This window comes from Pan paniscus, chromosome 20 (assembly GCF_029289425.2).
Source record: "Pan paniscus chromosome 20, NHGRI_mPanPan1-v2.0_pri, whole genome shotgun sequence".
In the NCBI taxonomy this organism is placed as follows: domain Eukaryota; kingdom Metazoa; phylum Chordata; class Mammalia; order Primates; family Hominidae; genus Pan; species Pan paniscus.
The window spans coordinates 25,207,748-25,223,041 of record NC_073269.2 but is presented as its reverse complement, the minus strand read 5'-3'; the positions used below and the strand labels follow the sequence as shown (position 1 = coordinate 25,223,041).

Genomic DNA, 15,294 nt, shown 5'->3' with positions numbered 1-15,294 from the left:
GAGGAATATTTCAACAGTGATGCTGTGTTCTTCTATGTGCATTAGCACAACATAAAAATTTCTTCTAGTGAAGTTAATGGTTAATGATTCACTTGCTTAAATAGCTCTGTGACAGATATTTTTCACTATGTAGCTGATTATTTTTCTCTTCATTATTAAGTATCTTTATGCAGCTGATGTGAATAAACCACCACATTTAATCTGGCAGTTGTCCTTTTTCTTAATTTTTTCTACATATTTTTCTTTGGAAAATGAAGACTCTTATCTTTGTTTACAGGCCAGAAAAACTGGGAAAAACAGGCTCTTCCACTTACTGGATGTCTGACAAAATATCCTTCTTGGGCCAAAAACATTGACATTATTGGTGAGCTTGTTAGAAATTCAAAAAATCAGACTTTATTCCAGATCTTCTGGAAAAAAACCCTGCATAATAAGGTCTTCAACTTATTGTATATATTTAAATTTTAGAGGTGCCTCCTAACTCAACATGTCTTTGTCATCTGAAAAATATTCACAGCTCATTCCATATGATGTAAACATAGCACTCAAAAATGTACATGTTCGTGTTCATACCCTTAATTTTACACTTTACTATCTAGAAAAATATATGAACTGATGTTGTGGATCTTACGCTGTTCTTTTTTCTCAGAGAATACTTTAGAGAATATTTCTGTGTTGAAAGTTATTTTATTGGATAATTTTAGTCAGTCCTATAAGTCAGAACCATTTGTCTTTACTCTCTCATTTGAACTTAAGTCAAATTAAAAATTCCACCCATGGCCACTTGGTAAAAACGTATGTTGTGTGTGTGTTTCAGGCACCATTGCAATTTAGAGACGTGGCTATAGAATTCTCTCTGGAGGAGTGGCATTGCCTGGACACTGCACAGCGGAATTTATATAGGAATGTGATGTTAGAGAACTACAGAAACCTGGTCTTCCTTGGTGAGAAAAACTTTAATACATAATTCATAATATACACAAAAGACTTTATTTCTCTCTCTTGTAGAATTTTTTTAGTAATTTATTCTTTTATAAAAGAGTTTCAGATCCACTTTTTCAAGAAAATCTTCAGAATTTGTTCATTTAGAAAATAATTTCTTTGGTGCCTCATGCCTGTAATCCCAGCACTTTGGGAGGCCGAGGTGGGGGTATTACCTGAGGCCAGGAGTTCAAGTCCAGCCTGGCCAACATGGTGAAACCCCATTTCTACTAAAAGTACAAGAAATTAGCCGGGCATGGTGGCACATGCCTGTAATCCCAGCTAATTGGGAAGGTGAGGCAGGAGAATAGCTTGAACCCAGGAGGCGGAGGTTGCAATGAGTCGAAATAATGCCATTGCACTCCAGCCCAGGCAACAGAGCAAGATTTTGTCTCAAGGGGAAGAAAAAAGAAAAGAAAAAAATTTCTTCAAGATGTTTCATCTTAATCCAAATTTTCCATATTTCTGAGGTGAGCTGTAATCTTCACTCCAAATTAGTGGTAATTCCAGAAATTTACTGACATAAACTATTGTAGCTTCCACCTGAAAATCTAAATGCCACCACCAATTTTTGATTCAGGAGTACCAGGAAGGAAAATTAAGAAACCTACAAATTGAAAGTATTTTCTTTCTTTTTTTTTTTTTTTTTGTTTTTTTTGGGGGGGACAGAGTCTCACTCTGTCACCCAGGCTGGAGTGCAGTGGTGTGATCTCAGCTTACTGAAACATCCACCTCCCAGGTTGAAGCAATTCTTCTGCCTCAGCCTCCCGAGTATCTGGGACTACAGGGGCAAGTCACCGTGTTTGGCTAATTTTTGTATTTTTAGTAGAGATGGGGTTTCACCATGCTGGCCAGGCTGGTCTCTAACTCCTGACCTCGTGATTCACCCACCTTGGCCTCCCAAAGTGCTGGGATTACAGGCGTGAGTCACTGCACCTGGCAAATTTAAAGTATTTTCTAAATATTTAGAAATTTCTGTTATAAATTTGTATTTTGGTATTAATTTACTATAATATTTTATTACATTGTCTTTGCGAGCACATTACTAGCTTGTAATTGGAGAATATGAGCAAGATTCATGTTATTTATTTTTAATAAAACAGGTATTGTTGTCTCTAAGCCAGACCTGATCACCTGTCTGGAGCAAGGAGAAAAACCTTTGACCATGAAGAAACATGAGATGGTAGCCAACCCCTCAGGTAGGTGCGAGTGAAAATGAATACAGCAGACGACACAGATAAGAGGTCCCAAAGTCAAAGAGAAAGCCAGTCCTTAAAGTGTGATTTGGGAAGCTGTGCTCCAAAGAAAATAGTTCCTGGGAGCTGTTTTGTTTTTTTTTTTTTTTTTTTTTCTTTTTTAAATTTTGCTCTTATAAAGGGGCATCTTCTGCTTATGCTTTTAAATTCTGTAAAAATTCTACTTTTCTTTCGGTGAGCTCCCTTCAAGTTCACAGTGAGAGCCAGAGTCCTCTTCATGGCATATAAAAGACTCCACAGTCTGGCTGCTTTTTCATTGTTTTGGGGACACACAAATATCTGCATGATTTTGAGAATTATTTCTCTTTTTGCATCAGGTCTGATGTGTGAGAGTAGTAGTTTCTGTCCAATTTTTTTGTTTATTTTTCTATGTAGTCCTTTCTATTTTTATTACTATTATAGTCTTGAAATATAGTTTGAAATTATATGTATGATATCCTTCTGCTTTGTTCTTTTTTTTTTCAAGATTGCTTTGGCTATTCAGAGTTTATTTTCATATAAATTTTAGAATTGTATTTTCCATTTCTGTAAAAAAAAACACTGCAATTTTGACAGGACATTTATGCAATCTATAGATCACTTTGGATAATATGAAACTTTAATAATATTTATTCTTTCAATCCCTAGACATAAAATATTTTAAAATTTATTTGGATCTTCTAATTTTTTCATTTTTTTTATTGTAAACATTTTCTTACCTTCTTGGTTAATTTTTTTCTCAGAAATTTATTATTTAATGCTATATTAAATAAGATTTTTTCTTCCTCTATTTTATCAGATTGTTTTAAGCGTATGAAACAATACATGTACTTGTGTGTTAATTTTATATTTTGCTAATTTACTCAGTGTATTCATTAGTTTAGACAGGTTTTAATGTACTGTTTATGGTTTTTAAAATGTAAGATGTATGATCCACAAACAGCAACTTTTACTTATTTTTCTTCAATTGCAATGGATTTCTTTCTTTTATTTTATTTTATTTTTTTTGAGACGGGGTTTCACTCATGTTGCCCAGGCTAAAGTGCAATGGCGTGATTTCAGCTCACTGCAACCTTCGCCTCCTGGGTTCAAGCGGTTCTCTTGCCTCAGCCTGCTGGGTAGCTGGGATTACTGGTGCTCGCCACAACACCTAGCTAATTTTTTGTATTTTTTGGTAGAGACTGGGTTTCACCATGTTAGCAAGGGTGGTCTCAAACTCCTGACCTCAGATGATCTGCCTGCCTCGGCCTCCCAAAGTACTGGAATTACAGGCATGAGGCACCCCGCCCGGCCCAATTGTGTGGGTTTCTATGTAGGCAGAACTGACCATAAACTGTGGCTCAGGTAACTGAAACTGAGTCATTGAACTGCTTCAGGGACCCCAGTAAAGGCCAAAGTCTGCAGGCCTGCCTACATTCCTGTAAATGGGTGCCTTCATCCAGGCCTCTGGAATGGCAGGACCTCTGCCAGACTGTGGCTGGGAGTTTGAGCTGGTTACAGAGTAAGTTCAGAATTCTCTGTGGGACCAACTTGGGTGAACCCTATCCTGGTCTGTAGCCATGAACAGGGGTCCTGTAGTTTCCCAGGTGAATGAGGGCCTGCCTTCTGAATAGAACACTTCTCAACCTTACGCTTTAACAGCGTTTCACAACTGCCTCCCTGGATCTCAAATCTCCCTTAGAGGCACTTATTTTGGAAATGGCATCTTGCTACATCTTTGATCTGGTCTTTGAGACCCAGGCTGGTCTCAAAATCCTGGCCTGAAGCAATTTTCCAACCTTAATGTTCCATGGAGCTGTCATTACAGGTGTGAGTCATAATCCTGGTTCTCTCATAAAGGTATTTTTGTCAGCGATGGCTGACTTGTTTTGCTGTAAGGGAATTTGAAAATAGGGCACTTTTAATCTTTTCATTTTACTGATGTCACTCTCCCTATATATTTTTACTTTCTATGGTCTCTTTCAGATTTGTTTGTAATTTTAGATTCAGATATTGAAGACAATATGCTAGAATTTGCATGATATGCCTGAATTACATAATTAGTAGGCACCCATAGTTACTAAAATAGTTATTTATAAATTTAAGTTTGCTGCAGGTAAAAAGGAATTATAGGATGTTCATCTACTTTTTTCGGCCTATATCTCCATAATAAAATAGTTTATTTCCTAATATTTGTTTTACATATCAGAGGGTCTAACCCCATTCTACAAAATATATATTTCTTATTTAACAATGTAAGGGTACTCTTTGCTTCCAATGTTTGATTACAGCAGTTTCATTTTGTGTAAGAATACCATATATTTAAGACATTAAAAGCAACTAGTTTCTTTTCAATGCTAATTTATTTTCTCATTAGAATCTTCTATTTATAATTATACTGCATAATCTCTGAAATTTTACTGCCACACAGTGCATGCTAATGATTCAGAATGCTTGCATTTTGTGAGTACACACCAACAGTTAAATACTGCAGTTATCTAGAATTTTTTTTTTTTTTTTTTTTGAGATGGAGTCACACTCTGTCACCCAGGCTGGAATGTAGTGGTATGATCTTGGCTCACTGCAACCTCCACTTCCTGGGTTCAAGCTATTCTCATACCTCAGTCTCCCAAGTAGCTGGGATTACAGGCGTGTGTCACCGTCCCCAGCTAATTTTTGTATTTTTAGTAGAGATGGGGCTTCACCACTTCGGCCAGGCTGGTCTTGAACTCCTGACCTCAGCTGATCTGCTCATCTTGGCCTCCCAAAGTGTTGAGATAACAGTTGTGAGCCACTGCACCCGGCCTGACAATTTTTTTTTAATTATACTTCAATGTTGCATACAAGATTTTATGAGTAAACATTTCTCTTATTGTTGTTTTGAAGTTTTGAACCCCTCCGAGGTTCAAGTGATTCTTCCGCCTTGACCTCCTGGGTAGCTGGGACTACAGGCATGAGGCACCATGCTCAGCTAATTTTTGTATTTTTAGCAGAGATGGGGTTTCACTATATTGGCCAATCTGGTCTGGAACTGCTGACCTCAGGATTTGCACACTTTGGTCTCCCAAAGTGCTGGGATTACAGATGTGACCTACTGCGTCTGGCCTCAGTGTAGGTTTCTTAAGATTAGTTTATTGGGTGTTTTGGTTTTACTTATGTATTATAATTTTAGACAATTTGCAGTTCTTTTTGTACACTTTAAGTCAATTTAAGGTTTAATTAAGAGATAAATTATGCATATCTATCATAATCAGATTACATTTGTATGTGTATTTATCTATAAATATGACCCCAATTTTAGTTATGGCTTATATTCTTTCTTAGCTGATTTTTTATGGTAGTTTTGTCTTGTCTAAGTGAGTACTTATGGAGATAGTCTTATTATCACCATGTGTTTAACGATGAATATATATTTGCTTTTGTGAGAGACACTTCTACGATTTGAAAGTAATTTTCAAAAAGATACATAATTCTGGGTTTGTTTTTTTTTTTTCAGTTTTTCTTTAAAAAAATTGTCTTAAAAACACGTAATATAAAATTTACCACCTTAAATCTATTGAAGTGTGCATTTCAGGGCCAGGCTTGGTGGAGGCTCTTATTTGTAATCCCAGGATTTTGGGAGGCCAAGACTGGAGGATCCATGGAGCCCAACAGTTTGAGACCAGCCAGGGCAACATATGGTGACACCTCTCTATAAAAAATAATAATAATAATAGCCAGCCATAGTGATGTGCAGCTGTGGCCCCAGCTACTTGGGAGATTTAAGGGAAGTCAAAATTGTACCACTACACTCCAGCTTGGGTGACAGAGTGAGACCGTGTCTCAAAAAAAAAGCTGTTCATTTCAGTCGTGTTAAGTCTATTCACATTGTTATGCAAAAGACTTTTAGAAACTTTTCATCTTGTAAAACTAAAAGTCATTGACCATTAAGTAACAACTGCTCATTTTACCCTCTCTCCAGCCCTTGACAGACAAACCTTCCACTTTCTGATTTTATGATTTTGACTACTTAAGATATCTCATATACGTGGAATCATACAGTATCCAAAATGTTGTCACTGGATTAGTTCAGGTGACATAATATTCTCAAAGTTCATCTTAAAATTGACAAGATTGTTTTTTCTAAGGTGGAATAATACTTCATCATATGTATATGTTAACATTTTTTGATATATTTATAAATCAAGAGACATCCGGGTTGCTTCAGCCTTTTGGCTTTTGTGAATACTGGTACAATACACATGGATTTTCAATTATATCTTCCAGGTCCTGTGTTGCATATTTTTGTTGTTGCTGTTGTTTTCCTTTTTTTTTGAGATGGAGTCTCACTCTGTTTCCCAGGCTAAAGTACAGTGGCACGATTTCGGCTCACTGCAACCTCTGCCTTCTGGGTTTAAGCGATTCTCCTATCTCAGCCTCCCAAGTAGCTGGGATTACAGGTGCACATCACATCGCCAAGCTAATCTTTTATTTTTAGTAGAAATGGTGTGTTGGCCAGGCTGGTCACAAACACCTGACCTCAGGTTATCTGCCCACCTCAGCCTCCCAAACTGCTAGGATTACAGGCTTAAGCCACTGCACCTGGCCTGTGTTACATATTTTGGATAGAGATTTATAAATGAGGAGCATTTACAACATTTTAAAATAATGGCTGTGTCTTTGTTTTCCACCAGCAATCAACATGGGTTTTATTTTTATTGCACCTAATGGGTGTAAGTTGATTTTGTCATTGTGTGTTTTTTTTATTTCTCTATAAATTAATGATTTTGTATGTTCTTTCAAATGCTTTTCCTCACTTGTGTATTTTTATGTTTAAGCATTTTATTTAAAATGTATTATTGTATCATTCAAGGAAATAAACAACTTTATCAGTGTTGATATTCAGTTTTCAACATCATTTTTTGAAGAGATTATTTCTATTTTGTATGCATGGCAACTTTGTGGAAGATCATCTGATCATATACAGAAGGGTTCATTTCTGAGTTCTCTATTCTGTTCTTTCATTTGTTTATCTTTGTGTCAGTGTCACATTGTTTATGTTACTGTAGGTGGTTTTTTTTTTTTTTGAGACGGAGTCTCGCTGTGTCACCCTGGCTGGAGTGCAGTGACGCAATCTCAGCTTACTGCAAGCTCCGCCTCCCAGGTTCATGCCATTCTCCTGCCTCAGCCTCTGAAGTAGCTGGGACTACAGGCGCCTGCTACCATGCCCGGCTAATTTTTTGTATTTTTAGTAGAGATGGGGTTTCACTATATTAGCCAGGATGGTCTCAATCTCCTGACCTCGTGATCCACCTGCCTTGGCCTCCAAAAGTGCTGGGATTACAGGCATGAGCCACCATGCCTGGCCATGTTACTGTAGGTTTTAACTGTAGGTTGTATTGACAACTTTGAAAAATAAAATTTTTTGCCCCCTGAGCAAGAATATGTTGTAGAGCGTGTTTCATATTCACTTATTTTTGAATTTGCCAGTTTGACTTTTGCTTTTAATTCCTAGTTTCATTCAGTTTTTGTTAGAAAACACACAGTGTGTAATTTTAGTGTTTTAAAAATGATTGGTTGTTGTTGTTTTGAGACAAGATCTTACTGTCACCCAGGCTGCAGTGCAGTGGCCTAATTGTGGCTCATTGTAGCCTCAGCCTCCTGGACTCAAGTGATCCTTTCTCCTCAGTTTTTTGAGTATCTAGGACTGTAGATATGCACTACCATGTCTGGATAATTGTTTGCTTGTTTGTAGTATTAGGATCTCACTATGTTGCCCAGGCTGGTCTCAAACTTTTGGCCCCAATGGATCTCCCAAAGTGTTAGGATTATAGCCAAGAGCCACAGCACATAGTCAGTATTTTTAATTTAATAAAACTTCATATGTGTCCTAACAGAATACACCAGATGCAAATAGGAATACTGTGTATTATCTTGGTTTTGACTGGAGAGTTTTGTGTGTGGCTGTGAATCCTAGGTGGTCTATAATATGGTTTGGATGTCTATGTTCTTCAAACCTCATGCTGCAATATAACTTCTCACTGTTAGATGTGGGACCTGGTGGGATATGTTTGGGTCATGGGGGCGAATTTCTCATGGTCCACCCATGTGTCACCTTCCCAGAGTTCTGAGATTACAGGCATGAGCGACTGCGTCCGACTGGAAATTTACTTTTAAAGGCACAATATTATACTGGAGAGCAGGAAGAGCTCTGTTGGGTATAAGTAACAGAATTTTCTTTTTATTCTATGTGGCTCTTTGCATTGTGCTCACCTGGGGCCCTTCATACACTTAACTCACTTATAAATTTTTTACAAACGTATTTTGGGCAGTCCACTTTTGTTACATTTATGTATCCAGGAAGAAATTACAGCTTGTGGTATTTTGCTGTGTCATCTTGCTTATGTAGTTTGTATAATTATATAGGTTAGATCTGTAAAGTATATTTATCTGAGTCTAGCAATTGAAGTAATGTGCTTTTATTGTTTCTTTCAGTTACGTGTTCTCATTTTGCCCGAGATCTTTGGCCAGAGCAGAGCATAAAAGATTCTTTCCAAAAAGTGACACTGAGAAGATATGAAAACTATGGACATGACAATTTACAGTTTAAAAAGGGCCGTGAAAGTGTAGATGAGTGTAAGGTGCACAAAAGAGGTTATAATGGACTTAACCAATATTTGACAACTACTCAAAGCAAAATATTTCAGTGTGATAAATATGTGAAAGTCATTCATAAATTTTCAAATTCAAACAGACATAAGATAAGACATACTGGAAAAAAACCTTTCAAATGGATAGAATGTGGCAAAGCTTTTAACCAGTCTTCAACCCTTACTACACATAAGAAAATTCATACTGGGGAGAAACCCTTCAAATGTGAAGAATGTGGCAAAGCCTTCAACTGGTCCTCACACCTTACTACACATAAGATAATTCATACTGGAGAGAAACGGTACAAATGTGAAGACTGTGGCAAAGCCTTTAGCCGGTTTTCATACCTTACTGCACATAAGATAATTCATAGTGGAGAGAAACCCTACAAATGTGAAGAATGTGGCAAGGCCTTTAAGCGCTCCTCTAACCTTACTACACATAAGATAATTCATACTGGAGAGAAACCCTACAAATGTGAAGAATGTGGCAAGGCCTTTAAGCGCTCCTCTATCCTTACTGCGCATAAGATAATTCATAGCGGAGAGAAACCCTACAAATGTGAAGAATGTGGCAAAGCCTTTAAGCACCCCTCTGTCCTTACTACACATAAAAGAATTCATACTGGAGAGAAACCCTACAAATGTGAAGAATGTGGCAGAGCCTTTAAGTACTTCTCGTCCCTTACTACACATAAGATAATTCATAGTGGAGAGAAACCCTACAAATGTGAAGAATGTGGCAAAGCCTTCAACTGGTCCTCACACCTTACTACACATAAGAGAATTCATACTGGAGAGAAACCCTACAAATGTGAAGAATGTGGCGAAGCCTTTAAGTACTCCTCTTCCCTTACTACACATAAGATAATCCATACTGGACAGCAACCCTTCAAGTGTGAAGAATGTGGCAAGGCCTTTAAGTGCTTCTCTATCCTTACTACACATAAGAGAATTCATACTGGAGAGAAACCCTACAAATGTGAAGAATGTGGCAAAGCCTTCAACTCGTCCTCACACCTTACTGCACATAAGAGAATTCATACTGGAGAGAAACCCTACAAATGTGAACGATGTGGCAAGGCTTTTAAGCGCTCCTTTATCCTTACTAGACATAAGAGAATTCATACTGGAGAGAAACCCTACAAATGTGAAGAATGTGGCAAAGGCTTTAAGTGCCCCTCTACCCTTACTACACATAAGGTAATTCATACTGGAGAGAAACTATAAATGTGAAGAATGTGGCAAAGCTTTAAGCTATCCCACAATGCTTTTTTCACATAAGAAAATTCATATTGGAGGGAAACTGTACAAGTGTGATAAATGTGGCAAAGCCTTTATTTCATCCTCAAACCTTAGTAGACATTAGATAATTCATGCGGGAAAGAAACCCAACAAATAAGAAAATGCAGCAAAGCCTTTAAGGACACCTCTGCCCTTACTAGACATAAGATAATTCGTACTGGAGAGAAACCCTGTGAGTTTGATGAATGTGGGAAAGCCTTTAACCAGCTATCAACTTTTACTAAATATGAGAATTTATATGGAACATAAACCCTACAAATATAAAGAATGTGACAGCGCTTTTAGGAAGTTCTGAACGCTTCTTACACATAATTCATGCTGGACAAAAATCCTACAAGTTTAAGGAATGTGACAAATCCTATAACAAGATTTCAATATTTTTTTTTTTTTGAGATGAAGTTTCATGCTTGTCATCCAAGCTGGAGTACAGTGCCACGATCTCGGCTCACTGCAACCTCTGCCTCCTGGGTTTAAGCCATTCTCCTACCTCAGCTTCCTGAGTAGCTGGGATTACAGGTGTCCTCCAACATGCCCAGCTAATTTTTTTACAGGTGTCCTCCAACATACCCAGCTAATTTTTTTATTTTTAGTAGAGATGCGACTTCGCCATGTTTGCCAGGCTGGTCTCGAACTCCTGACCTCAGGTGATCCACCCGCCTTGGCTTCCTAAAGTGCTGGGATTACAGGCGTGAGCCACGACGCCCGGCCACAAGTTCTCAATTCTGAAGAGACATGGCGATAATTCATGCTGAAGAGGAAATCCGCAAAGCTAAAAAATGTGACATTGCTTTTATGAACACCTCCAACTTCTCTACACATAACAATAATTAACCCTAGAAATATATAAAATGTGACAAAGCCTTTATATGGTTGCCACACTTGATTGTAGGTAGGATAATTCATACTGGCAAAACTCCTACAAGTGTGAAGAATGTGGCAAAACTTTTAATCAGTTCTTACACCTTATCTCACAGAAAAGCTAGTATCCTTGAGAAAAATTGTACAAATAGAAGGAATATGGAAAGCCTATTAATTCCTACTCACATCTAACTCAACATAAAAATCTTCCTTTTAATAAAAGCATTAAAATGGCAATTACTGTCAAAAAAACTTTCAGAAAGTATAAGCCTTTAAAGTGAAGAAGAGTATTTATTGTGAGGACAAGCATTACAAATATAAAGGGAGTTACATAGTACATTTGCTAGTATCACAGATCTTATTGCACACATTTTGTACTGGAGGAAAATCCTAAAGCAGTTGCTCAAGCTTTGTTCAACACCAGGGAATTTATATTGGAGATGAGTCCTACAAATGTATTAAGTTTAGAAACACTTTTTTTTTTTCCAGAAACTACAGCTTAGAAAACAACAGAGAGTTTATGCTAAAATATAATTTTGCAGATGCAGTAAATATGAAAAAATATTTAATTCAAAATAGATTGTATATAAATATCAAGAGAGTTTACAGTAGAATAACTAAGGCCCCGACACTTCAGACATTACACTAAATCAGAGCATTGAGTATAAAAACTAATCCACAACTGCAGTTTTTAGGTAAATGATTTCTATTTAACTTTTAAAGGAGTAAATTTTTGGAAGCATTGTAATTACGTTGAAAGTATACTTGTTTCCTTGAATAAAATTTTTTGAAAGCTGAATAATGATGTAATACAGCTTTCAAATTATGCTGTTATTTTATTTCTATTCACATGTGAGAAAGCATGTGATCAGTGGCTTCTGCATCAGAGATATTTGATTTTTTTACATTATTTGGACATTATGACTTTTTCTATAAAATAGAACATTAAAATGTAAGACGCATAATGAAAATACAAGTGGAGAGGCTGTAGTAAAATTCTATTAAGTAATGTATAACGTAAATGTTCAGAGCAATACTTTATTATAGTGACACAAAGAAATAATTAAAAGTATATTAAAATAAATGAGTATATTACTTTACTACTTGTACTTTTATGTAATAAAATGCAGTACATTTTAAAACTGTTAGGGCCGGGCTTGATGGCTCATGCCTGTAATTTCAGCACTTTGGGAGGCCAAGGTGGGCAGATCACCTGAGGTCAGGAGTTCGAGACCAGCCTGACCAACATGGAGAAACCCAGTCTCTACTAAAAATACAAAAACATTAGCCAGGCATGGTGGTGGTGCATGCCTGTAATCTCAGCTACTCAGGAGGCTGAGGCAGGAGAAACACTTGAACCTGGGAGGCAGAGGTTGCAGTGGGGCAAGATTGTGCCATTGCACTCCAGTCTGGGCAACAAGAGCAAAACTCTGTCTCAAAAAAAAAAAGTTTGTTAGATTATTTGTGAACTTTTTAATTTTATTTTTACCATGGTAAGACTACCGTGCATTTAATGAACCATTATTGTGCCACTAACTGTATCCCACTTTACTCAAGGGTGTAGGTACAATATTGTAGGAATATACTATTTCATACATTGTAAAATAACATCTTTAGTAATCACTGTCAGTGGCTTTAAACTGCAAATGAGTTAAAGAATATTGTTCCCATAGATTAAATTTTGACTCTTTATTATTTAAATTTTTTATTTGTATTCGTGGGTATATAATATGTGTATATATTTATGCCTTATATGGCATCTTTTGACTCAGGCCTACAATATGTAGTAATTACATTATGGTAAATAAGGTATCCATCACCTCTAGCATTTATCTTTTGTATTACCAATAGTGTAATTATATGCTTTTATTCATTTTAAAATGTACAATTAAATTGTTATTGACTACAGGATTATTTCTATGGTCATAATAATTATACAAAAATGTAAATAAAATACGGCCAGGCACAGTGGCTCACATCTGTAATTCCAGCACTTTGGGAGGCCGAGACAGGTGGAATGCTTGAGGTTAGGAGTTCAAGGCCAGCCTGGCCAACGTGGTGAAACCTTGTCTCTACTAAAAACACAAAAATTAGGCATGGTGGCACATGCCAGGAGGCTGAGGCAGGAGAATCATTTGAGCCCAGGAGGCAGAGGTTGCAGTGAGCTGAGATCATGCCACTGCACTCCAGCCTGGCTGACAGAGTGAGTCTCCATCTCAAAAAAATAAAATAAAATAAAAATAAAAATAAAATCCATACATTTCTGAGTCCTGAAAAATTATAAATACTTGTAATATAGTTTTCCTTGAACATGTGGTCTCTGCCTGCAAACACAGAGACTTTTAATTTACATCGAGTTAAATATACACATATTACTCTGAAGATAAACCTGAGGTGTAAGAAAATTATGAATTGAGTGTTTTTGTGTGAGTATAGGTTTGTACATATTTTCAGAATAAAAGCAATTACTGCAACAAAACAAATTATGTTATTTAGGTGATTAACAAAACTAAACACTTTTAAAATGGTGAAAGCAAATCTATACTTTCTGCTTTGTATTGAATTTTTTAATATAAAATGTTCTGGCCTGTGATTCGGATTCTCCCCAGAGTCTGCCTATTAAAGCACAGGCAACTTTGTCTCCAGAAACAACTCTCTTGAGTACAATAATAAAAGCCCTCTTAAAACAGGAAAAAAAAAATCATTTTTAACACTTATTTGAATGAACGTTCAACCAAAATTGAATAATTGGATATATTTTTATTGTTCTATGTGTGTGTGAATGTATAAATGGTGCATAAAAAATAATTTAAGCCAGAAAAATAGTTATTTGTAATGAATAAAACTAAAAAGTAGTTAATTATTATATCCAGTTGGTATCTTTGTTTATGTAGATAACAAAAGCAGCAGAAAGACTTTTTTTTTTTCCATGATGGAGTGTTGCTCTGTCTTCCAGGCTGGAGAGCAGTGGCGTGATCTCAGCTCATGGCAACCTCCACCTCCTGGGTTCAAGCAATTCTCCTGCCTCAGCCTCCTAAGTAGCTGGGATTACAGGCATGCACCACCATGTCTGACTAATTTTTGTATTTTTAGTAGAGACAGGGTTTCATCATGTTGGCCAGGCTGGTCCCAAACTCCTGGCCTCATGATCTGCCTGCTTCAGCCTCCCACGGTGCTGGTAGTAGAATCATGAGCCACCGTGCCCAGCAAAAGATGATTTTAAACATTTATTTAGGTGGGTAGGCAACATTCTAAGATAATACCCTGGATTACCAGTCTGTTGCACACGTGCTGTGTCATACTTTCCTCTTGAGTGTAAAAAAAATGTGTGACTGTGGTGGGAAATCACTTATGAAATTAGGTTACTCATCCGTAGACTTTGTGTTTATCAAAATGGAGATTATCCTGATTGTGCTAAACTTAATCAGAGGTGCTTTTAAGAGAAAGAGACACATCACAGAAAAACACCCCTGCTGTCCTGAAAGTAAGTGACTTCTAGGTAGAACATGTTGTAAGCTGCTTATGGTGGCCACATGGCAGGAAACATGTTTGTATCTTGCCATCATTTCTGCCTCCTCCATGTTGCTTCCAGTAAGGAACATAAGAGGATTCTATGGCAGAGGAAAAAAAAGGGAATCTCATTCATTCAGGAAATAATCACCTCTCATCTGGGATAGCTTAAGAGAAACAGGAGACCACAACAGGTGCACATTAATGGGAGGAAAAGGGAAACCTGAGTAAAAGTGCTCTCTGGCATTATGGAACAGTATTTAGTAAGCTGTAATGAATGATCAGCCTCTGGGATACCAATAGTCTACCAACAAGGCTGAACTCATTCTAATTCAATCAGCATGTCTGCACCATTCTGGTGACACAGGTTTACACTATTTATTACAGAAATGCCATGAAGACTAGTGGGTAATGTCCTAAAATTGAACTTACTTCAAAAAGTTTACCTAATTGTCTGTTTTCGTATTTGAAAAACCTTAAAAACAATGAATTTATAAATAATTAACTTCTAATTATAGAGGATTCTACTATACTGTAATACAAGATTAAACTGTAAACACATAAATATGAATATTTTTTGAATCCATGATTAGTTATGTAGATAGTTTCTTTTAGATTCACATGACCAAGGTAACATTAGAGAAAACATTTGAAATGGAATAAAATTTACCAAGACCACATTTTTTCAATGGCTTCGCATAATTGCCGTACTTACAGAAATGGCCAGATGACTAACAAGAAACAAAGGCAAGATTTAAGCTTTGCTCAATGATTGTTTTTGACCTTTTGAAATCTGA

The 15,294-nt window shown here is 36.8% G+C and overlaps 1 protein-coding gene and 1 pseudogene across 3 annotated transcripts in view; one reads left to right on the top strand and one right to left on the bottom strand.

Annotated features, from left to right (window-relative positions):
* Positions 1-15,294, bottom strand: part of LOC103783577 (zinc finger protein 93-like) — a 200,027-nt pseudogene that overhangs the window by 129,795 nt on the left and 54,938 nt on the right.
* ZNF737 (zinc finger protein 737) overlaps positions 1-15,294 on the top strand; it is a 39,209-nt gene that overhangs the window by 11,138 nt on the left and 12,777 nt on the right. For all 3 annotated transcript variants that reach the window (XM_034944147.3, XM_024926543.4, XM_055104094.2), the window contains exons 2-4: positions 818-944; positions 2,085-2,180; positions 8,670-10,027. In XM_034944147.3, the coding sequence (XP_034800038.2) occupies positions 818-944; positions 2,085-2,180; positions 8,670-10,027 (1,581 nt within the window). The remainder of the gene's footprint in view (positions 1-817; positions 945-2,084; positions 2,181-8,669; positions 10,028-15,294) is intronic.